The 24789-nt window shown below is 43.9% G+C and overlaps 2 protein-coding genes across 3 annotated transcripts; both read left to right on the top strand.

The window, feature by feature from the left end:
* Positions 1 to 421: 421 nt before the first annotated feature.
* On the top strand, positions 422 to 13874 carry sesn3 (sestrin 3). 2 transcript variants are annotated; one of them, XM_021623316.2, is made up of 10 exons: positions 422 to 768; positions 6877 to 6942; positions 7222 to 7422; positions 9405 to 9587; positions 9736 to 9969; positions 10083 to 10230; positions 10327 to 10445; positions 10527 to 10717; positions 10904 to 11048; positions 11792 to 13874. In XM_021623316.2, exons 1-10 carry the CDS (start codon positions 691 to 693, stop codon positions 11876 to 11878), a joined length of 1452 nt encoding a protein of 483 aa, XP_021478991.1. In that variant the 5' UTR covers positions 422 to 690; the 3' UTR covers positions 11879 to 13874. The 2 variants fall into 2 exon arrangements, with proteins under 2 accessions (XP_021478991.1, XP_021478992.1); XM_021623317.2 differs by lacking the exon at positions 10904 to 11048.
* Positions 13875 to 20704: 6830 nt separating this feature from the next.
* LOC110537352 (protein CWC15 homolog) lies at positions 20705 to 24514 on the top strand. The gene is made up of 7 exons (XM_021623315.2): positions 20705 to 20861; positions 21469 to 21610; positions 21779 to 21891; positions 22106 to 22197; positions 22311 to 22421; positions 23835 to 23977; positions 24064 to 24514. Exons 2-7 carry the CDS (start codon positions 21480 to 21482, stop codon positions 24191 to 24193), a joined length of 720 nt encoding a protein of 239 aa, XP_021478990.1. The 5' UTR covers positions 20705 to 20861; positions 21469 to 21479; the 3' UTR covers positions 24194 to 24514.
* The last annotated feature ends 275 nt before the right edge of the window (positions 24515 to 24789 follow it).

Raw genomic sequence — 24789 nt, 5'->3', positions numbered from 1 at the left:
ATATGAAAATAATGGTTTTATTCTTGAAGATCTACCTGGCTGTAGGCCTGTGTTGCGTTGCTCTGCAAATTGCTGAGCCTTCGTTTTTCATCTTGTTTGTTTACACACACACACACACGTAAAACTTTATTGCCTATTACTAAAACAAACCTTGTAGGCCAGAGTATTGTATCCTGGTTCTATCCATGCTGTTATATCCAATTGAAATAACTTATGACAAACGCATTGTAATTTATCTATACATCGTAACACAAAGAAAAGTAATCAAATTGTATTATTTTGCTGAATGTTGTTTTTTCCTTTATTTGGTACGGATTCAAGTTGCTTTTTAGTTGTCTTGGGTTAATAAAAGGATGCGGGTTGTGGAAAGTTATTGCTTTAATAGCTAACTAAAGACAGCATGCGTATGTTGTTTCGCAAACACACCCCTCTAGCTGTTGTGCGTCGCTATTGGCTGGTGGGCGTGCCCACCTCCGGCAGAGCAAAGTCAGAAGTTTGCTCACGGAACTGCCTGGCTTTGTGTGGTGACTGGGGAAGACAGAGCCTCCGTATACCACTCTCGAAAAACGGCTTCGTGATATAACAACTCTTCGGTCTCCCCAACCCACCACTACCACACCTGCAAGAGAGTGACATAGGCCTACAGTTATTTAAAGTACCGTTTCTACGACGGTTACAGTGGCGGCCAGCATGAGCTTCAGTGCGGACTCCACCTCCCCCAACCCATTTCACATGTGCAACATCTGTCAAAAGGTGATAAGGAAAAAGGTATGGTGTTTTCAGATTGATTTCTCCAAATGTTATTTTTACTAGTCGACCAATAGCATGTTTTATCAAGGTGATTAGTCATTCCTTCCAATTTAGATAAAATATCATTGCACCCTATTAAGTTTTCAATTAGATCCTAGTACAGTAAGTCGCCTATAGACTCTAGTAGGCTTTGATTAGATCTACTGATTCAGACAGCAGACATACACATTTATTTTCATGTGTCTAATCCTTCCCTTACTGATATGTTTGTATTACATTCTGCATTTCAACTTCATCTCTATATTTGCTTCAGGACATAAATTGCTTTAGATTTAGGCCTATTGTAAATAATCTGAAATCTAATAATTTAGTCATTAATCATGGGCTTTTTTTGCAGTTCATGAACAACATAAAAGTTAATAATAATTTTGATGACAATCCGGCTGTTTTTCCATTCAAACATATCAGACAACAATCTGCAAAAATGGTTCCATTTGCATTGATTTAATTCCCAGTATGGTCATCAATCAGTATGATAGCAATAGAGTTGGGGGGGAATTGATAAGAGTCTCTAACTCACTCACTGCATGTAAATGGTAAACTCATTAGAAATGTATCTGCATTTTGCACACAGATGGCACATATCCATTACATCATTAATGTACTCAAAAACATTTAGCAGAACAAATAGAGACTGCCTTTGATATTAGTTTAGCATGGTGATCATATTTCCACTGCATCACTTCCATTTTCTCTGCAGATTCACTGTGAAGTACCATTTGTATTTACATTTAGTGGTAATATTTGTATAGGCATGTCAGTGTATAGATTTGGACAACTATACCATGAACCTATATGCTAAAATTATTGTAATCTGTCATAGAATACTTAAAAAAAATGTTTTTATGGACTTCAAGTGTAATTCATTTCAAGTACATTTCTAAAAATGTTTTGGTATATTTCTAGTTAATCCCTACTTTTATCTAAATCCACCTCTTAATTCCTACTTCTTTCTAAATCTCTACTTCGGTCTAAACAACATTCTGTTGAAGAACTTCAAAAGCAGCTCTCAGTCAATGAATGCATCAATACTCTGTCCTATCCCGGTTGCCACAGTTATCGGTTTAACAACAAAACATGAGGACATACAGATTACAATGCCTAGAGACAGCTTTGTCTGTATGCACACCAGAGTCAGCCCTTTCATGACAAACATCACTGACAGAAAAAAAAACACTTTCATGTCTGCCTCCTACATTTACCAATAGATACTGGTAAATACTCTATGCCTCAATCAGATATACATATACTGGTAAAGGCAGAAACTATAGATATTTTATTTTGTAGGTTAAAACCCAAAAGGTTTCATAGAGGTTGTTCTCAACAGACACCCTATTGGTTGGAAATTAGAGGAGAGAGAGAGAGAGAGAACTGTCACTTGGCATTTTACTTAATTTATCTTTAATTATGATGTAAGATTCTTGTTTTTGATTACTTTATTACTTATTTAACAAATACTTATCCCACAATTACAACTGTCTATTAGTTTTTTGTGTGATGGAGACAGACGGGTCCAGGCTCTTTTTAGATCTGCACAGGCCAGGATATATAGGAGCACTTGAGCCACATCTCTCTGTATCATCTCAGGTAGTTGCATCAGCCACGCTGCCCCAGCAACAGACACACATCACACATAAAGGGCCAGAGGGCAGAGAGAATAGGAGAATAGAGGGGGATAGGGAGAAAGAGGGAGGGATTGCTACCAGGTTACACCTGTCTGCAGCACAGGGCAGGTCTGTCTGTCTGTGTGTGTCACCAGTGGGAGACACAGGGCTTCAACCCAATTAGCTAAATTCACGGGAAATTGCCTGTCTGTTGACAGAAGGCACATTCAAAGGTCTGTTATGTAATAAGACATATGCCACTGGAACAGAGAGGGGTCTCTCTGACTCTTTCTCCTCCACCCCCATATGTATTGAGCCTACACTGTCGTTAGCTTGTGTGACCTCATTTTACAGTTCTTGTTTACAATGTCCTTCATAAATATTATACCCTTCATGTACATTTTTTCAAAATTGTATATATTTTTTCTCTATCGGTATATTGGACTTTAGCTATATTATTTGCTGTACTATTATATCTGCCTTTTCTGGATGATGAAATTGTAGCCAACTCTGTATGACTTCATTTAAACAGGAGGATACTTTAAACAGGCATCCATTGTCAATCCACCGAAATGTAAGGTTTTAATCTGCAAAAAGGTAAAGATAGGATGGGCCTCTCTTAGTAGCTTGCTAGAAATCCTATTTGGATTTACAGTAGATACAATTGTGGTACAATGAAGGCTTTAAGAGAGGTTTAATGTCTTAATATTTAATCGTTTTAATGCTCATGTTCGTTATATTAATATGCTCGTTTAACTTTATCTGGTTTGCCATTCCAAATAAATTGAAAAAAAAAAACATCTTGCATTGTTTGAAAAAAGGATTCTCCTGGAGTCAGTAGAACATGACTAAATATGTCAACTGTGATTTCACTAGAGAAACTGGTACATTTTCCAGTTACCAAACAATTGATTCACATTCAAAATCCTTTGTTCCCTAAACCTAATCCCTAAATCTAAAATAGCCTTTTTTCTTGTGGGGTTAGGGTTAGTCATGTCCCCAATTTTCTTGTTTTACTATCCTTCTGAACAAAAATATAAAATGCAACATGCAACAATTTCAAAGGTTTTACTGCGTTACAGTTCATATAAGGAAATCAGTCAATTGAAATAAATTCATTAGGCCCTAATCTATGGAATTCACATGACTGGGAATACAGATATCCATCTCTTGGTCACAGATACCTTTTTTTTTTTTTTTAACGTTAGGGGGCCTCCCGAGCGGCGCAGTGGTCTAAGGCACTGCATCGCAGTGCTAGCTGTGCCAATTGAGATCCTGGTTCGAGTCCAGGCCCTGTCCCAGCCAACCGCGACCGGGAGACCCATGGGGAGGCGCACAATTGGCCCAGCGTCGTTCTTGTCCCATCACGCACTAGCGACTCCTGTGTTTCCTCCGACACATTGGTGCGGCTTCCGGGTTAAGCGGGCATTGTGTCAAGAAGCAAGAAGCTGGGTTGTGTTTCAGAGGACGCACAGCTCTCGACATTCACCGCTCTCTCGAGTCCGTACGGGAGTTGCAGCGGGAGTTACCAATTGGATACCACGAAATTGTGGAGAAAAAATAAATAAAATGTATAAAATAAATATATATAAGTTAGCGTCGTGGATCAGAAAATCCATCAGTGTGACCACCATTTCAGGCCTGTGGAATGCTGTCTCACTCCTCTTCAATGGCTGTGAGAAGTTGCTGGATATTGGCGCAAACTGGAACATGCAATCCAGAGAATCCCAAACATGCTCAATGGGTGACATGTCTCTTGATCATGGAAGAACTGGGACATTTTCAGTTTCCAGGAATTGTGTATAGCCTTCTCCAGTGACCATCGAAGGTGAACATTTGCTCACTGAAGTCGGTTACGACGTCAAACTCTTGTCAGGTCAAGACCCTGGTGAGAAGGGTGAGCACACAGATGAGCTTCCCTAAGATGGTTTCTGACAGTTTGTGCAGAAATTCTTCAGTCCAGCTGTCGGTGGCTGGTCTCAGACGATCCCGCAGGTGAAGAAGCCAGATGTGGAAGTCCTCGGCTGGTGTGGTTACACGTGGGGTCTGCGGTTGTGGGGCTAGTTGGACGTGTGTACGAAACTAATTTGTCTGCAGTTGTGGGGCTAGTGTATGAAACAAATTTGTACATTTGAGAGAAATACACTTTTTGTGCATACAGACAATTTCTGGGATCTTTTATTTCAGCTCATGAAACATGGCACCAACACTTTACATGTTGCGTTTCTATTTTTGTTCAGTGTAGTATTTAAAAGTATTTTTACTTAGTTACTTTACATCACTGCCTCTGGGAAGAAATCTCCTTAACCTCCCTCTCTCCTCAGAGCTCTCAGTACATTAAGTTCAATAGATGTACAGGTGTGACATACTATATAGAAGTGACCTAACATAAATCTACACTTTACCATGCCAGACGCACGCACACACGCACGCACGCACGCACGCACACACACACGACAATGTGAACCATAAAGCTGCCGTTCTTTCCTCTGCCCAGGACTTGATCCCAATGTTCCATGGCTAATGTGTGTGCACACAGGCTGTTTGCTCATCTCAAAAGGTTACAAGAGGAGGGGGTTACTTTACCTCTGAGCAAATGGATTGATGCACAAAGGCCTGGCTGTTACATTTTAGTCACTTAGCAGACATTCTTATCCAGAGCGACTTACAGGAGCAATTATGGTAGGATGCCTTGTTCAAGGGCACATCGTTAGATCTTTCACCTAGTCGGCTCAGCGATTTGAGCCAGTGTACTTTCGGTTACTGGCTCAATGTTCTTACCCGCTGGGTTTACCTGCTGCCCATTACATATCAAACCTCACTTCTATACAGTGCATTCGGAAAGTATTCAGACCACTTCCATTTTTCCACATTTTGTTACATTACAGCCTAATTCTAAAATTGCTTAAATTAAATGTTTTTCTCAGCAATCTACATGCAATACCCCATAATGACAAAGCGAAAACAGGTTAGACATTTTTTCCCATTTACAAAATAACAATAAATACCTTATTTACGTAAGCATTCAGATCCTTTGATATGAGACTTGAAATTGAGCTCAGGTGCATCCTGTTTCCATTGATCATCCTTGATGTTTCTCCAACTTGATTGGATTCCACCTGTGGTAATTTCTATTGATTGGACATGATTTGGAATATATAAGGTCCCACAGTTGACAGTGCATGTCAGAGCAAAAACCAAGCCATGAGGTCGAAGAAATTGTCCTAGCTCAGAAACTGGATTGTTTCGAGGCACAGATCTGGGGAAGAGTACCAAAACATTTCTGCAGTATTGAAGGTCCCCAAGAACACAGTGGCCTCCATCATTCTTAAATAGAAGAAGTTTGGAACCATCAAGACTCTTCCTGGAGCCAAAACTGAGCAATCGGGGAAGAAGGGCCTTGGTCAGGGATGTGACCAAGAACCCGATGGTCACTCTGACAGCGCTCCAGAGTTCCTCTGTGGAGATGGGAGAACCTTCCAGAAGGACAACCATCTCTGCAGCACTCCACCAATCAGGCATTTATGATAGAATGGCCAGACAAAAGGCACATGATGGCCTGTTTGGAGTTTGCCAAAAAGCACCTAAAGGACTCTCAGACCACGAGAAACAAGATTCTCTCGTCTGATGAAACCAAGATTGAAGTCTTTGGCGTCACGTCTGGAGGAAACCTGGCACCATCCCTACAGTGAAGCATGGTGCTGGCAGTATCATGCTGTGGGGATGTTTTTCATTCAGCGGCAGGAACTGGGAGACTAGTGAGGATCGAGGGAAAGAAGTACAGAGAGATCCTTGATGGCAACCTGCTCCAGAGCACTCAGGTAGTGGCTTTGGGACAAGTCTCAATGTCCTTGAGTGGCCCAGCCAGAGCCCGGATTTGAACCCGGGTTAAGCGGGCATTGTGATTGAACATCTCTGGAGAGACCTGAAAATAGCTGCGCAGCGATACTCCCCATCCAACCTGACAGAGCTTGAGAGGATATGCAGATAAAAATGGGAGAAACTCCCCAAATACAGGTGTGCCAAGCTTGTAGCTTAATACCCAAGAAGACGCGAGGCTGTAATCACTGCCAAAGGTGCTTCAACAAAGTACTGAATAAAGGGCCTGAATACTTATGTCAATGCAATATTTCAGTTTTGTTATTTTGAAAATTTCTAACAAATTTTTTATTTGTCATTATGGGGTATTGTGTGTAGATTGAGGGGGGAAAACAATTTAATCAATTTTAGAATAAGGCTAATGTAATAATGTGGAAAAAGTCAAGGGGTCTGAATACTTTCCCGAAGGCACCGTACATGCCCTCTTTTTCACATAAAAACAAATTTAATTATCTTTGTTTCCCCAACATGGCTGAGTTCATTTAAGTGGTGCTTAAAGTGGGGTTGTACATCTAAGTTCCTTGTGTACTATGGTTCCTTAGCTAACCCAGTTTCCTTATCTAACGCTCTTGTCTCGTCTCAGGATAAAGGAGTCAGAGTGCCGCGACCCTTCTCCAGTGGACCCAGTGCCTTCATTCCAAAGGAAGAGGTGAGAAAATGCTTTCGTTCTGTCTTGAGGCTATACTTCCCCCTGTCCTGCTTACACTCTCGTTTTCTGTCACTTTTGTTTAATCTCTAACTTTTTCCCCTTTGTCTTTCTTTCCACCTTTATCTTCTTCTAGCCTCGAATTTAGGTGTAAACCATATTTTAGATTACAGCAGCAGCATTTTTACTGTAACACGATTTCAATACACACTGCCTAACTGAAACCTCTCTCTTCCCTGTCCGGACGGACCCCTTCCCCCTATCCCTCCTTCCTGGTTCCAGATTGTGGAGGCGTCCCAAGTGGACCCCCTCACAGAGCAGCTCCTAGCCGAGGCCTACTCTCCGTCAGGCCAGGTGGACCACCTGACCCAGGTGATGGGACTGCACCCCCACTACCTGGAGTCCTTCCTGCACAGCCAGTTCTACCTGCTGAGGATGGACGGCCCCTTGCCTCTCCACTGCCGACACTTCATCGCCATCATGGTAAACACTGCAGTAGGATGAACAAGAGATTATCATTGGGTGTGTCTAAAATTGCACCATAGTTCCCTATATAGAGCACTACTTTAGACCAGAGCCCTGGGAACTCGTCAAAAGAAGTGTAGTATATATAGTGTCCCATTTTTCCCTGCAATGGTTGAGGTTAGGATATAGGTAAGGTAAGCTGATCCTACAGGCAACTTCTACCTGAAGCTGCATGATACAGGATAGGTCAACGGTCAAGCTAAGCCGAGGGGGATGTCTCCTGCATAGACACGTCCTCTCTTAGATTCTCCCTCCCTGCTCAGGAGACCTACCTAACACATCTTCTACTGATTTTATATCATCTCCATATTCACCCATTTCCCTAACAACCAATAGCTGTCCCGACGTGACAGATTATATTTTTCTTTATAGTCTTTAAACTTTCGTCTCAGTGCTGAGATTCCCCGGAGTGAGGGAGAGGTGTGCGCACGCGCCTAGGCATACTGGCCACTCAACACCTCCGTCTGTGGAGCTTTGTTATGCAGCCATCTCAGAGGGTCCTCCCAGCCCACCTCCAACTCACCCAATTCCTGATGTGGCCCACAACTTGGCCAAAGTCTGCCCCCTCACTCTTAAAGACACAGCATGTTATGTCAGGAGGAACAGCTGAATGCAATGCATTGTCAAAGAACCATGTGGAAACCATCAATGTGCAGTTTAAAATAAGTCATGCTTAGAAGTGACAGTATACAACATGCATATAAAATATTAATTTAGTATAGATCATGCATATACAGGGAAAATGTATGCTTTATATTAGTCTGCCAAGCCAGCTACATGGAATGCCAACTAAAACAGGACTGTAAAATACAGTACTACCCAGAATATTTCTTTGATTTTTATTTCACCTTTATTTAACCAGGTAGGCTAGTTGAGAGCAAGTTCTCATTTACAACTGCGACCTGGCCAAGATAAAGCAAAGCAGTTTGACACATACAACAGAGTTACACATGGAATAAACAAACATACAGTAGGAAAAGTCTATATACAGTGTGTGCAAATGAGGTAAGATAAGGGGGAGGAGGTAAGGCAATTACTAGGCCATGGTGGCAAAGCAATTACAATATACCAATTAAGCACTGAAGTGATGTGATGTGCAGAAGATGAATGCGCAAGTAGAGATACTGGGGTGCAAAGGAGCAAGATAAATACATAAATACAGTATGGGGATGTGGTAGTTGGATGGGCTATTTACAGATGGGCTATGTACAGGTGCAGTGATCTGTGAGCTGCTCTGACAGCTGGTGCTTAAAGCTAGTGAGGGAGATATGAGTCTCCAGCTTCAGTGATTTTTGCAATTCGTTCCAGTCATTGGCAGCAGAGAACTGGAAGGAAAGGCGGCCAAAGGAGGAATTGGCTTTGGGGGTGACCAGTGAGAGATACCTGCTGGAGCGTGTGCTACGGGTGGGTGTTGTTATGGTGACCAATGAGCTGAGATAAAGCGGAGCTTTACCTAGAAGAGACTTGTAGATGACCTGGAGCCAGTGGGTTTGGCGACGAGTACGAAGCGAGGGCCAGCCAACGAGAGCGTACAGGTCGCAGTGGTGGGTAGTATATGGGGCTTTGGGGACAAAACGGATGGCACTGTGATAGACTGCATCCAATTTGTTGAGTAGAGTGTTGGAGGCTATTTTGTAAATTACATCGCTGAAGTCGAGGATCGGTAGGATGGTCAGTTTTACTAGGGTATGTTTGGCAGCATGAGTGAAGGATGCTTTGTTGTGAAATAGGTCGCCGAATCTAGATTTAATTTTAGATTGGAGATGCTTAATGTGAGTCTGGAAGGAGAGTTTACAGTCTAGCCAGACACCTATAGTATATATAACAAGAATATAAATAGTTTAGACAGTAGAAAACAACAAAGTATATGCAGTAAAGGAAGAGTTTTCCCAGTAGGCTATAAATATAGATATGAAAGCCTCCCCTCTTTCTCTCTCCAGGCTGCAGCGCGTCACCAGTGTTCCTTCCTGGTGTCTCTGCATGTGCGTGAGTTCTACAGGATGGGGGTGTGTCTGGACTGGCTGAAGGGCCTGCAGTACGTCCCTCAGAGACTGAGGAACCTCAACGAGATCAACAAGCTCCTAGCACACAGACCGTGGCTCATCACCAAGGAGCACATTCAGGTTAGAACACAGACATACATAAAGCATACACATATTCAAGTACATTATCCACATATGCACATACTGTATCTATTCAAAAACACGACTTTTATCCACATACGCAGACAAAGTAACTCGCACCAAACCTTTTTCTTCCCCTCTACTTTAGAATTTGGTGAAGACAGGGGAGCACAGTTGGTCTTTGGCAGAGCTGGTCCATGCTGTGGTCATATTGGCCCATTTCCATGCTCTGGCCAGCTTTGTGTTTGGCAGTGGCATCAACCCCCAGGTTGACACACAAAACACCAACGGCTTCCAGGCCGTCTTGATCAGCAACTACTGTACATGTGACCTGGCCAGCGACCATCACCTGGACCGAGATCTCAGCAGTAGCAGCCCTGAGGTGAGATTTAACTATGTGTGTTTGGAGGGATTGTGATGGAAATGCATCTAAGTATGTGTAACTCTATTGTCATAATAATATAATAATATAATAATTTGTTGTGTGTGTTTCAGACCACAGACTCGGTCAGTGAGTTGGAGGCGCTGATGGACAGAATGAAGAGGCTGCAGGAGGAGAGAGAGGAGGATGAGGCTTCGCAGGAGGAGATGGCCACACGCTTCGAGAAGGAGAAGAAAGAGAGCCTACTGGTGGGCTCTGGAGGTACTGCAACCACACCTGTTCCTGTTGTCTCTCTCTCACTGAGTAAAGGGATTACATGATTACTAATTATGATCTATCTCCATTGTGACTCTGCAGATTTGGAGGATGAGGTGATGCCCACATCCAAAGTGTCTCAGTTTGTGGAAGATGCCACCTTCGGGTACCAGGACTTTGCTCGACGCGGGGAAGACAATCCACCAACTTTTAGAGCACAGGTGGGTGATAATGGAAAACCTTAATTCTACTGTCATGCCTGAACATCTTCACTGGCTTTCTCTCTGTCTCTCTGTCTGTAGGACTACTCGTGGGAGGACCATGGTTTCTCTCTGGTCAACAGGCTTTATTCAGACATCGGGCTGCTGCTGGATGACAAGTTCCGGACAGCGTGTGACCTGACCTACTACAACATGGCCAGTCACGAGGACGTGGACACCACCATGCTCCGACGTGCACTCTTCAACTACGTGCACTGCATGTATGGCATCAGGTAAGGCATCAGTGCCCTTTCTGTCACAGACATTTCTCATTCACTATCAAGTGTGGACACTTAGAATTAATCAAGTTAGTGTGATAATGATAATATTTAAATGAGTGAGTAAGTGTTTATTGAAGCCCTGAAGTAGTCCATAGCAGACCGTAAAGTGATGCTCCAGGCTTGATGTCCTGTCTGCAGATATGATGATTATGACTATGGGGAGGTGAATCAGCTATTGGAACGCAGTCTGAAGGTCTATATAAAGACCGTAACATGTTATCCAGAGAGGACCACTCGTCGCATGTATGACAGCTACTGGAGGCAGTTCCGCCACTCCGAGAAGGTTAGAAAACTGCAGATGCTCGTATTTGTGAGAGTGTATAATCGTATGGTGTTAATGTACGTGTGTATCCTTTGAAAAACAACGTTTTGCTTTGCTTTACACTGTCAACAGCCACAAAAATGATCTTGTGAATCCTGATATGTCTTTGTAACTAGGCCAGAGTTCAGTGGCAGGATTGGTCATGCTGTTAGATTGTGTTTCTGCAGGAGGCTTTGGCTCATGAGTACACTAGGACTATTGAGCAGAGCTGGAGGAAATGAAGCTCTTGGCCGCAGGAACATGCTGTTATTGTGTTTTGGTTGTTCTGCAGAGAGGCCCCCTGTTGGAACTGGGCTGAAAGAGATGAAAGACGAGCTCGAGTTATTATTAGAACCAGCAGCGTGGAAGTGGGTCATTGTCTTGTTTTTAATGCTCCGGTCAAGACAACCTGGAACAAATGTCTCATACCTGACGTAATGAGGACAGCAGCATTCACTTTAGTTAGTAATTATGTCTGTACAAGCATCTTTTCCTTCAGACCCCATTAAAACGTTTCTCAATAGAATCTCACTTGGTTTACATATCCGACTCAGTGAGATGTCTTTTCTCTTACAGCCTTGTGCTACATTCTGCAAATGTATATCCATTTTACAGCTCAATGGCTGTCCATACTGCAGTCCATACCATTCCAGTTATATAAAGTAACTGCACTGTGTTATAGTATGTATGGTATGCTAATCCTCTGGCCACCATGCCCCTTCCAGGTCCATGTGAACCTACTCCTAATGGAGGCCAGGATGCAGGCAGAACTGCTATATGCCCTGCGCGCCATCACACGCTACATGACCTGACCAACCACAGCGGGCCATCTGTCTCCACCTGACCAATAGAAACCCCAGCCCACGTCCCCCCCCAACACCGCTACTGGCCTTCCCCCTCTCCACAGCCCCAGGAATGCGGCCTCTGAGAACCAGGAAACTGTCTCACTACCAGTCACGTGTCACTGGCCTCTTACTGTATGGTTGGATGGGGACTTTTACCCATTTTATTTTAGCTTAATGCCCTTTTAAAAGAGGAAGTATGTGAAAATGAAGGAAATCCTACTGTGAGTGTGTAAAAATTGTGAAAACGAGTGCACGTTCTCATCCTTTTTTGCCAAAATGATATTGCCAGTTTGGCTTTAGTGACATAGTGAAGGGGTTGGAGTTCATGACTAACTTTAAAAAATATATATTTATCCAAGCAACCTCAAAGTACTGCACTGTGCTCTAAGGAAATACTGAATAGCCGGAAACGGTGTTGCACAACGTAGAATATACCTCTGAATGTAATGCCTTGATTTGGTACAGTCCCACCAATATCAGGTGTAAGATTAAAATGTTATCTGAGAGAGCAAGCCCTTTTGTGGCACTATTTTAAAAAGTGCAATATTTCTACATAATTTGCAATTTAAAAAGGTAGACTTAGCTAAATGACGTTGCCATGAGCAACACCGCAGATATTGAGATGAGTGAGATGCAAGACTTCACCCTAACAGTCACACACAGTATCTTCGCATGGGTATGAGTTCGCTTCACACTTACAGCGTGGTAGCCTGGATACCAAAACAGAAGTTGAACCTCTCGCTTCATCACTCTTAGTTGTTGCAGAAATTTACCCACTATGCTGATTACTTTTATGCATCTGTCATATCGCTGAGTTTACCTTTGACAGGATAATTATGCTTTTCAGTATATTTATACCTTTGTCAATAAATCTGTCAAATTAAAATATTTCTAGAGAACTATTTATCTGCAATGTTTGTCCTAATACAGAATATAAATCACAGCAGGTAGCGCACAAGATTTTGTGGCAACATTATCAGCAATTTTAGGACTTCTATAATTTTGTTCTGTGCCAAATGTTTCTCACTGGGTCTGTAAGACATTAAGATTACATACTTGTCTATTTCGACCAAAGATGCAGTGTACAGATGTTAGATCCATGAGACATTTTCAAAACATTTTTATATTCCATTAGGAAGTACATTTTTAGAACTGCAATAAGCTATGTAATGCTGGGAATGTGCTCTGTTTTGTTTTATAATTACTGAAGTATCACCACATGAGTGTGTTCCTAATCCTAAAATCTGCACTGTTAACTTTGTATCACCAGCATTTATTTGATGCTTATTTCTTCACCAGTGTAGGGTTGAAAAAATCAGTGTTTTTGTGAATTGTTGTTGCTCTTTGCACATCTGTATCTGCAAATGTAGGAACTGCTGATGGCAGTGTCAATCATTTTTGCAGATATTTACTGTAGGAAAAAAAAACTCCCAGTTGGAAATATGCAAGAAATGTCAGTGTTTCCTTAAATCCACTCCCTCTCAAATCTTTCTTGCATTTAATTTCTCAGATGTGAAATGTGTCATATTTTACCCCCCCCCCCATGTATAGGTTTAGTTACAATGTTTAATCAATGCCTCTGAACTCAGATGACATTCACCAAAGTACTGTTTACTTTTTGCCAAACTACCTTTTAAAGGGATATTGTTTTCATTAGTACACATAATCATGATGCTGTATTAACAGTGGACTAAAGAAAAAAATACCCAAATAGTTTGAGTGGATTTTCATATTTTATTTGAATAAACAGTGTTAACAATACCAATTAGGCTCTGTATCATCAGAATTACAACTGATGATGGAAGCTGAGTTGTCCAAACTTTACAAAATGATAATCTACTGGTCTGAGAGTTAAAGCTGCACTTCTCTCTTTCCCAGATTGTGCTTCAGGATTGTTGTAATAGTTTTGGGAGGTCGTGCCTTCATCAAAGCCACATTCAGCCATTTGCCCCCCCCCCCCCCCCCCCCCCCAAAAAAAAACTAAAAGGACAACAGTGCAACTGAAACTGTACCTCGCCTGTAAGGACATTTTCAAAACAATAAAGAAGATACAAATACATGATGTGTTCTGTTTATTTGATATATCAACATGCATACTGGTAACTTGATGTATGATACTGGTATGTGTGTATCTGTAGCATCAGTCAACATTTTAATAACTCATTCTAGATAGAAAAACTGTGGCATGAAAATTAGGCTATTTAGAAAAATGTCTCCCACAAATACACATACTGTAAAATCGGGTTTCAAAATTGCTGTTCGACCTCAGAGGTTCAACTGGTTAGCTAGACATGATAATGCCACAGAACAATGAGCCAGATATTTCATTGGATGTATAAGTGTGAAGCATCTGCTTGGCGTTTCCACTCACTGCCAAATATGGTAATGAGAGGAAGCCCAGGGACCAGCAGATGGAGAAGTTAGATTTTGGCCAACATTATGCACATTTTCTCATGAATTAAACATTTGATCTCAATACTGTTTTCTGTTCCCAAAAATAGAATATGTTACGAACAGAGTGGACTAAGTCATGTAGATTTTACCCTTTCCCAAATAAAAAACAATATTGTTGTTTAGAATGAGGCTAATTGAGTTCTTGCACACGCATGTCACAGAGTAGGCTTTGGATGTCAATTAAGGCAGCAGAGGGGTTGGGTTAAATGCGAATGACACATTTCAGTTGAATGCATTCAGGTGTACAACTGACTAGGTATCCCCCTTTCCCTTCCCTTTCCATAACGGAAGTATGCAAATATGTGCTAGAACGCGCCTATAAGATCTCGTTAGTGCGTGCTTGGCTCTGCCCTCTCCTCTTAGGATCCCTAACCCTGGACCCATCTTTCTCTACTACTCTTCACTGCCTCAGCATCTGACACCTTCTGTACAACTCTGATCCTGGCAACCTCAACCAGCCTTTCTCTTACCAGACACCTCTGATCTCCAACATCATGGGTACCCCTATAGTTTACACACACAACTTTTTCCACCTATACACCTTCCTTTGTATCATGTCCTTCTGCACACTTATCAATTTATCCTCCTCAACACTTAATGCCACTCCAGTTATCACTCCTTTCAACGGTGCCCTGCTCCGGAGAGGAAAGCAAGTCACAGTTCTTGTCCCCAATCGTGTGGCACACGTTCACTCACTCTGAACACTTTTGCAAACAGTTAGTGTAATTTTAAAACGTGCACAAGACAGTTCACAGAATTGTCCATTTAAAGAAATGTTGGCAATTTATTCATTACTACATTTAGCTAACATTAGGTAGTTAATCCAGAGATTCTTACCTTTGCCTCGATTCGGTAGTGTAACAGCATTCCTCCTCCTCTTATGAGGAGGAGAGGCGAGAAGGATCGGAGGACCAATGCGCAGCGTGGTAAATGTCCATAACATTTATTAAAAGACAAACTGAACACTACAAAACAATAAACGTGAACATGAACAAAAACCGAAACAGTACCGTGTGGCCAAAACACTCACACGGAAACAAACACCCACAACTCAAAAGGCTACCTAGGTATGATTCTCAATCAGAGACAACTAAAGACACCTGCCTCTGATTAAGAACCATACTAGGCTGAACTCAAAACCCCAACATAGAAAAACACACATAGACTGCCCACCCCAACTCACGCCCTGACCATACTAAATAAAGACAAAACAAAGGAAATAAAGGTCAGAACGTGACAGTACCCCTCCAAAGGTGCGGACTCCGGCCGTAAAAATCACCGGCGTGACAGGCGGCTCTGGCGGCTCCTGTCTGGCTGACGGCTCTGGCGGCTCCTGTCTGGCTGACGGCTCTGGCGGCTCCTGTCTGGCTGACGGCTCTGGCGGCTCCTGTCTGGCTGACGGCTCTGGCGGGTCCTGGCTGGGTGACGGCTCTGGCGGCTCCTGGCTGGCTGACGGCTCTGGCGGCTCCTGGCTGGCTGACGGCTCTGGCGGCTCCTGGCTGACCGGCGGCTCTGGCGGCTCCTGGCTGACTGGAGGCTCAGGACAGACTGGCGGCTCTGGCGGCTCAGGACAGACTGGCGGCTCTGGCGGCTCAGGACAGCCTGGCGGCTCTGGCGGCTCAGGACAGACTGGCGGCTCTGGCGGCTCAGGACAGACTGGCGGCTCTGGTGGCTCAGGACAGACGGGAGACTCTGGCGGCTCAGGACAGACGGGAGACTCTGGTGGCTCAGGACAGACGGGAGACTGGCGGCTCAGGACAGACGGGAGACTGACAGCGCTGGGCAGGAGGAAGGCTCTGGCAGCGCAGGACAGGTGGGAGCACCTGTAGGGAGAAGACGGAGAAACAGCCTGGTGCGGGGGGCTGCCACCGGAGGGCTGGTGCGTGGAGGCGGCACCGGATAGACCGGACCGTGCAGGTGCACTGGAGCTCTTGAGCACCGAGCCTGCCCAACCTTACCTGGTTGAATGCTCCCCGTAGCCAGGCCAGTGCGGCGAGGTGGAATAGCCCGCACTGGGCTGTGCTGGCGAACCGGGGACACCATGCGTAAGGCTGGTGCCATGTACGCCGGCCCGAGGAGACGCACTGGAGACCAGATGCGTAGAGCCGGCTTCATAGCACCTGGCTCGATGCCCACTCTAGCCCGGCCGATACGAGGAGCTGGAATGTACCGCACCGGACTATGCACACGCACTGGGGAAACTGTGCGCTCTACCGCATAACACGGTACCTGCCCGGTCCCTCTCTCTCTCCTGTAAGCATGGGAAGTTGGCGCAGGTCTCGTACCTGACTTAGCCACAATACATTTTTGGGGCTGCCTCTCGGGCTTCCAGCCACGCTACCGAGCTAGCTCATCATAATGGCGCCTCTCTGCTTTCGCTGCCTCCAGCTCTGCTTTGGGACGGCGATATTCCCCTGGCTGAGTCCAGGGTCCTTTGCCGTCCAGAATCTCTTCCCAAGTCCATCTCTCCAGGTATCACTGCCTCTCCTGCTGCTGCTGCCTGTTACCACGCTGCTTGATCCTCTGGTGGTGGGTGTTTCTGTAACGGCATTCCTCCTCCTCTTCTGAGGAGGAGAAGCGAGAAGGATCGGAGGACCAATGCGCAGCGTGGTAAGTGTCCATAAAGTTTATTAAAAGACATAAACTGAACACTACAAAATAATAAACGTGAACATGAACAAAAACCGAAACAGTACCGTGTGGCCAAAACACTCACTTGGAAACAAACACCCACAACTCAAAAGTGAAACCCCTGCTACCTAAGTATGATTCTCAATCAGAGACAACTAACGACACCTGCCTCTGATTGAGAACCATACTAGGCTGAACTCAAAACCCCATCATAGAAAAACACACATAGACTGCCCACCCCAACTCACACCCTGACCATACTAAATATAGACAAAACAAAGGAAATAAAGGTCAGAACGTGACAGGTAGACTTGTCCAGATCATCAGGGCATTTGTAGTTATTTATGTTAGCCACATTAGCAGCTAATTAGCATTTACATTTTTTTAGGGGAGGTAAATACAGGCAAATATATTGCTAAAAGTCACCTAGTCCTAGACAGAATTATACAAAACGTCATGCCAGGGTAAGCCTACATGAAACACAGCCCTTTTCAAATCCAATTTTATTGATCACATACTTTAGTGAATGGCTTGTGTTTCTAGCTCCTAACAGTGCAGTAGTATCTAAAAACAATTCACAACAATACACATACATCTAAAAGTAAAATAATGGAATTGAGAAATATCTAAATATTAGATTGAGCAATGTCGGAGTGGCATTGACTAAAATACAGTAGAATAGAATTCAAAATATACATACGTGATGAGTATAGCAGTATGTGAACATGATTTAAACATTATTAAAGTGACTGGTCTTCCCCTATTAAAGTGGCAAGTGATTCCAAGTCTATGAATATAGGGCAGCAGCCTCTAAGGTGCAGGGTTGCGTAACAAGGTGGAAGCCAGCTAGTGGTGGCTATTTAACAGTCTGATGACCTTGAGATAGAAGCTGTTTTTCGGTCTCTCGGTCCCAGCTTTGATGCACAAAAACTGACCTCGCCTTCTGGATGATAGCGGGGTGAATAGGCCATGGCTCGGGTGGTTAATGTCCTTGATGGAGGAACTTGACGCTTTCCACCTTCTCCACTGCGGTCCCGTCAATGTGGATACGGGCGTGCTCCCTCTGCTGTTTCCTGAAGTCCACGATCAGCTCCTTTGTTTTGTTGACGTTGAGTGAGAGATTTTTTTCTGGCACCACTCTACCATGGCCCTCACCTCCTCCATGTGTAGGCTGTCTCGTAATCAGGCCTACTACTGTTGTGTCATCTGCAAACTTGATAATTGAGTTGGAGGAGTGCGTGGCCACGCAGTCATGGGTGAACAGGAAGTACAGGAGGGGGCTGAGCACGCACCCTTGTGGGGCCCTGTGTTGAGGATCATCGAAGTGGAGGTGTTGTTTCCTACCTTCACCCCCTGGTGGCGGCACATCAGGAAGTCCAGGACCCAGTTACACAGGGAAGGGTTCAGACCCAGGGTCCTGAGCTTAATGATGAGCTTGGAGGGCAATATGGTGTTGAATGCTGAGCTATAGTCAATGAACAGCATTCTTACATAGGTATTCCTCTTGTCCAGATGGGATAGGGCAGTGTGATGGCGATTGCATCATCTGTGGATCTATTGGGGCGGCAAATTGAAGTGGGTCTAGGGTGTCAGGTAAGGTGGAGGTGATATGATCCTTAACTAGCCTCTCAAAGCACTTTATGATGACAGAAGTGCTACGGGGCGATAGTAATTTAGTTCAGTTACCTTTGCTTTCTTGGGTATAGGAACAATGGTGGACATCTTGAAGCAAGTGGGGACAGCAGACTGGGATAGGGAGAGATTGAATTGGTCCGTAAACACTCCAGCCAGCTGGTCTGCGCATACTCTGAGGACGCGCCTAGTAATGCTGTCTGGGCCGGCGGCCGTAGTCCGTGGTTGTCTGTAGACCCTGCCACATACGTCTCGTGTCTGAGCCATTGAATTGCGACTCCACTTTGTCTCTGTACTGACGTTTTGCCTGTTTGATTTTCTTACGGAGGGAATAACTACACTGTTTGTATTCGGACATATTCCCAGTCACCTTGCCATTGTTAAATGCGGTGGTTCGTGTTTTCAGTTTTGCGCGAATGCTTCCAGCTATCCACAGCTTCTGGTTTGGGTAGGTTTTAATAGTCACAGTGGTTACAACATGTCCTATACACTTCCTGATGAACTTAGTCACCGTATCTGTGTATTCGTCTATGTTATTCTCAGAGGCTACCCGGAACATATCCCAGTCTGCGTGATCAAAACAATCTTGAAGCATGGATTCCGATTGGTCAGACCAGCGTTGAATAGACCTTACGATAGGTACTTCCTGTTTGAGTTTCTGCCTATAGGAAGGTAGGAGCAAAATGCAGTCGTGATAAGATTTGCCGAAGGGAGGGCGGGGGAGGGCCTTGAAGGCATTTTGAAAAGTTTAGTAGCTGTGGTCCAATGTTTTCCCAGCGCGAGTACTACAGTCAATGTGTTGGTAGAACTTCGGTAGCATTTTCCCAAAATTTGCTTTGTTAAAATCCCCAGCTACAATAAATGTGGCCTCAGGATATGTGGTTTCCAGTTTGCATAAAGTCCAGTGTAGTTCTTCGACGGCCATCGTGGTATCGGCTTCACTCGGGTGGTAATACGGTCGGCAATTGATTGTGAGGTATTCTAGGTATGGAGCACAAAAGGACTTGAGTTTCTGTATGTTATCACATTCACACCATGTAGTAGTTAATCATAAAACATACACCCCCAAATTTCTTCTTCCCGGAGAGATCTTTTTCCTGTCTGCACGATGTACTGAGAACCCAGATGGCTGTATGAACGGGGACAGTATGTATGAACGGGGACGTGAACATTAGCGAGTAATATACTCGGAAGTGGTGGATGGTGTGCACTTTTCCTGAGTCGGACTAGAAATCCACTCCGAATACCTCTTCTCCGCTGGCTGTGTTTTGGAGCAGCCTCTGGAATAAGTTAAATTGCCCTGGGGGCTACGAACAAATGATCCAATTCGTAAAATTCGTATTCCTGGTCGTAACGCTGGTGAGTTACCGCTGCTCTGATATCCAAAAGTTATTTCTGGCTGTATGTAGTTACACAAAACATTTTCTGGGCTAATAATGTAAGAATAACACACCAAAAAGCAAAATACTGCAAAGTTGCTTAGGAGCTAGAAGCAGAGCTGCCATATCTGTCAGTGACATCTTACTATTTTAAGTGTTTCTAAAATCCCCTATAGGAAAAATGAATGGTGGAAAAACGATTGGAACCATTTCCCCATTTGACCGCTAGGTGTTATGGGTATTATGACTTATACTGTGGTACTCTATACTGGCAACCATCTCATTCAGATTGCTCCTCGGTTAAAAAATACAGAGTTAAAAACGTTCAACAACTGGGACCTCAGAAATCTCTGACATCCGACTTAAGTGCATTCAAGATAACTGGGGAACTCAACAAAATATATACAAAAAAGCTCAGACTGGGAATGGTCATCTAACTCGGAATTCGAAGTTGGAAACTCAGGCATCTTTCTACAGCTCCAACTTTCTGACTTGAAGATCACGGACATCATGATTTGACCTCGTTTTTTGTTCCCAGTTTCTTTAAAGCACAAAAAGCAACATACGGACAGTTTGTAGAATGGTAAAAGTACTTCTGTGAGACGTCACACACCCAAGAAGGCTCACCAATCACCCGACGTAAGTCATTAATGTTAATACCTTTGGCTCCGGATATCCTACGAAAGGAAATTTCGCACACGGCGTAACGTCAAGTTTCAACCCGTCCAGTTGGTGGCGGCAATTCACCTTTTGGGGTTGTAGTCCGCCATAAAACCCACAGAAGAAGAAGGACGGCGTGACGTCACTGTTTACCTCTAAAGGCCCTTTCTCTTCCTCATAGTGTGAGGAAAAAGGTACATTTCCTCGACATTATTCCATATTAGCTTGCTAGCTAGTTGATTTTATTTTTTAAAATAGAAATACAGTTTATTATTTTAGTAAACTTGTAGCTTTGGTTACTGTATGACTGTTATTTTTCTCGCTGAAAATATAGTAAAGCTAACGTTAGCTGGCAGCCAGCTTGCTAGCTAACAACCCCGGTACACATAACTTACTACCTAGCGTAGACGAGTGTGCTGGTGTTTGCACAGCAATAATCAATACCAAGTTTGTACTAAATTCCATGCAATGCTGAAATCGTTATTAAATTTGCTTTACTAACTAGCTGTGTCGGCTGGTTAGCTAGCCATATAACTAGCTAGCTTATATGTATGTGTTTATTTAAGTACAGTACTACTAGCTAGCTAACGTTTCTCGCCAGATACTCTGTATCTCAGACGTCCACCGTTTGTTTTTTTCACCATGGCGAGTTAGCTAACTAAATACGTATCGAGTTATGTTAACGTGACATAAAAAAACGTTGTCACGTAATTTGATGTGTTAATGGCAGATTAGCTATGTATGTGTTGCCCTTTATGTTCTCGCTAGCTAGCTATATTTCCTTGGGTTTTCTATTTTTAGAGCTACCAAAAATGACAACAGCCGCGAGACCAACGTTTGAGCCAGCGAGAGGAGGGAGAGGGAAGGGAGAAGGCGATCTCAGTGCCTTGTCCAAACAGTACTCAAGCCGAGATCTGCCTGGTCACACAAAGATCAAATACAGGTGAGTGACACAAGTAACAAAACCTATTCTTGTTGTGTTTTGACATCTTGGCATCAGTCTTTCCCCATACCATATGGCTTAGTGCTGCACTGCACCAGTAGTTGGGAACAGGTCCCTCTGGTTGAAGGTAGAGTGATGTCTCACTGTGTCCCTGTCTCATCCCCTCAGACAGCCCACCCAGGATGCCCCCGAGGAGGTGCGTGCCCGTGACTTCCGCAGAGAGCTGGAGGAGAGGGAGCGTGTTGCTGTCCGGGAGAAGACCAGAGAGAGGGGACCTAGAGGTGGGTATCCAGGCATACACATAAACTCAGACCTGAGGTAAAGATTGACCTGAATGTAAAATATTGTCTTCTGTGTGTAAAGAAGATCAATAGGATTTAGCATCTGACATACCATTATGCCCAAAGGTTATTTTTTGTTGGCATGAGTCATCTGCAAGGGCTTTCATCTCAAGCAAGTATCATTGAAATTGTGGTTTCTCTTTTTAATTTTCAGAACACACCACATCTTCATCCTCGTCCTCAAAGAGGCCCAGACTGGATCAGATCCCTGCTGCCAACCTTGATGCAGACGACCCCCTCACTGACGTAGGTGCCACATGTTCATCCACCTGTCACATTAAAGTCTGTGCTTCTTTTTTTCCCTTCTTTTTTGAAAGCTCAGCCTCTAACCTTTTATTGTTTTATGTGTTTGGGTGTAGGATGATGAGGAAGATGATGACTCTGAGGACAGTGATGATGATGACACTGCAGCCCTGCTGGCTGAACTGGAGAAGATCAAGAAGGAGCGGGCTGAGGAGCAGGAACGCAAGGTAAGGCCTCCAACGCAGAGATACGAGTCGCTACAAGATAGTCAATAGCTGCAAGGTCACAGTCGTGCCAGTTGAGTCCAGCCAAGTGCAAATGGCTTACTCCAGTATTGCTGAGTAGTAGAGAATAGGGCTAAATTGACCTGCTAAATTAATGGGTTGTTTTGTTTGAAAAATATGTGGACACCTGCTAGCCAAACATCTCATTCCAAAATCATGGGCATTAATATGGAGTTGGTCCCCCCTTTTCTGCTATCACAGCCTCCACTCTTCTGGGAAGGTTTTCCACTAGATGTTGGGACATTTCTGTGGGGACTTGCTTCCATTCAGCCACAAGAGCATTAGTGAGGTCGGGCACTGATGTTGGGTGATTAGGCCTGGCACTAAGTCGGCGTTCCAAATCATCCCAAATGTGTTCAATGGAGTTGAGGTCAGGGCCCTGTGCAGGTAGTCAAGTTCTTCCACATCGATCTCAACTTCGATGGGGAAGCGTGATTCATCACTGCAGAGAACGCATTTCCACTGCTCCACAGTCCAATAGCAGCGAGCTTTACACAACTCCAGTCGACACTTGGCATTGCGCATGATGATCTTAGGCTTGTGTGCGGCTACTCAGCCATGGAAACCCATTTCATGAAGCTCCCGACAAATAGTTTTTGTGCTGACGTTGCTTCCAGAGGCAGTTTGGTAGTGAGTGTTGCAACAGAGGACAGACTATTTTTATGTGCTACACGCTTTAGCACTCACTAGTCCCGTTCTGTGAGCTTGTGTGGCCTACCACCTTACGGCTGAGCTGTTGTTGCTCCTAGACATTTTTACTTCACAATAACAGCACTGAGTTGACCAGGGTAGAAATTTGACGGACTGACTTTTTTGACCGTGCCACGTTGAAAGTCACTGAGCTCTTCAGTAAGGTTGTTCTTCCGCCAATGTTTGTCTATGGCGATTGCATGACTGTGTGCTCGATTTTATACACCTGTCAGCAACGGGTGTGGCTGAAATAGCCGAATCCACTATTTTGAAGGGTTGTCCATATACTTTCGTCATTATAGTGTATAATCCTGGTCAGACATTTTCTGACTTAGATATATACATATGGATTCAACTGTCAAACCCCATCAGAAACCAAAATATAAGATTGGAGTAAATGCCTAAAAACATGCATGAAACTAATGTTGATATATTGGCTGGTCAGTCCTTGCATCTATAGCTCTGTCTTTGAATTTCAGAGTGGTTACATATGTTTAAAGGGACAGTCCTGAGTTGACACAAGTCTACCTTTTTTGTTGATTTTTGAGATGCTTGCAAGCAACTATTTGAGCCTTTTATCAAGGCCTACCAGGAAGTGGCTAAAGTATTGAACAATGAGAGCTTTGCACCTGGTCCTCTCTGTCCACGTTTCGTGTCCTGTACCAGGAGCGGGAGCAGAAAGCTGAGGAGGAGAGGATCCGCATGGAGAACATCCTGAGTGGGAATCCTCTGCTCAACCTGGCAGGACAGCAGCAGCAGCAGCAGCAACAGATAGTCCCCACCCCGACTGCCTTCAGCGTCAAGCGGAGGTAAACAAACACACACAAACACAACTGCCTGGGGCATGGCTGTGGATGACAGTTGTTTTATGTCCTCTCCTGTCTTTCTCTCTAAGGTGGGACGATGATGTAGTGTTCAAGAACTGTGCAAAGGGAGTGGATGAGGCACGCAGGGAGAAACGCTTTGTCAACGACACTCTGCGCTCCGAGTTCCACAAGAAATTCATGGAGAAATATGTGAAGTAGAACTTACAACTCTGCTTTGAAGGTGTTTCATTTCACTCGGCTCTGCTCTGTTTCCAGTTCATCACTGACTGATAGGGATTCGTCTGAAATCATTGAATGAACCTGAAGAATGGAGGGACCCCCACGTACCGAATCCTCTGTATATAAATGAATCTAATGCTTGACATAAACAGATTAACTAATTTTGTTTAGTGTTAACATTTTCTACCCTTGAAAGGAATGGTTGCAATTGCGACATCGTCAACTTTTTGTTATTTTGCTTTTAGCCTTTTTTTTAAGTGATGTTAATAAAACAATAAATAAAACCTGTCTGTGAGAGGGCTTTTATGGTTTTGTCATTGCTTTTAGCTTTGTGCCCCAGGAGTTATAATTCTGCAATGGCAAGCTCGACAGCATGCCTTTTCTCTCCTTTTGTTTTGGGGGCTTATTTTGTGGTCATTGAAAGCCTATGTGACACATTACCTTTAAGACTCATGCCTTTTAATTGAGATGAGGTTAAACCTTTCTGCAGAGGATGTTTATTTTAACTGAAGTGAAGTGTTGGTTAAACTTACCGTCAGCTGCAACCTGACTGACTGCCTTCGGGAGGAGGTTCA

This window comes from Oncorhynchus mykiss, chromosome 12 (assembly GCF_013265735.2).
Source record: "Oncorhynchus mykiss isolate Arlee chromosome 12, USDA_OmykA_1.1, whole genome shotgun sequence".
Taxonomy (NCBI): Eukaryota; Metazoa; Chordata; class Actinopteri; order Salmoniformes; family Salmonidae; genus Oncorhynchus; species Oncorhynchus mykiss.
The sequence above is the reverse complement of the archived record's forward strand: the minus strand, read 5'-3'. Positions and strand labels throughout refer to the sequence as shown.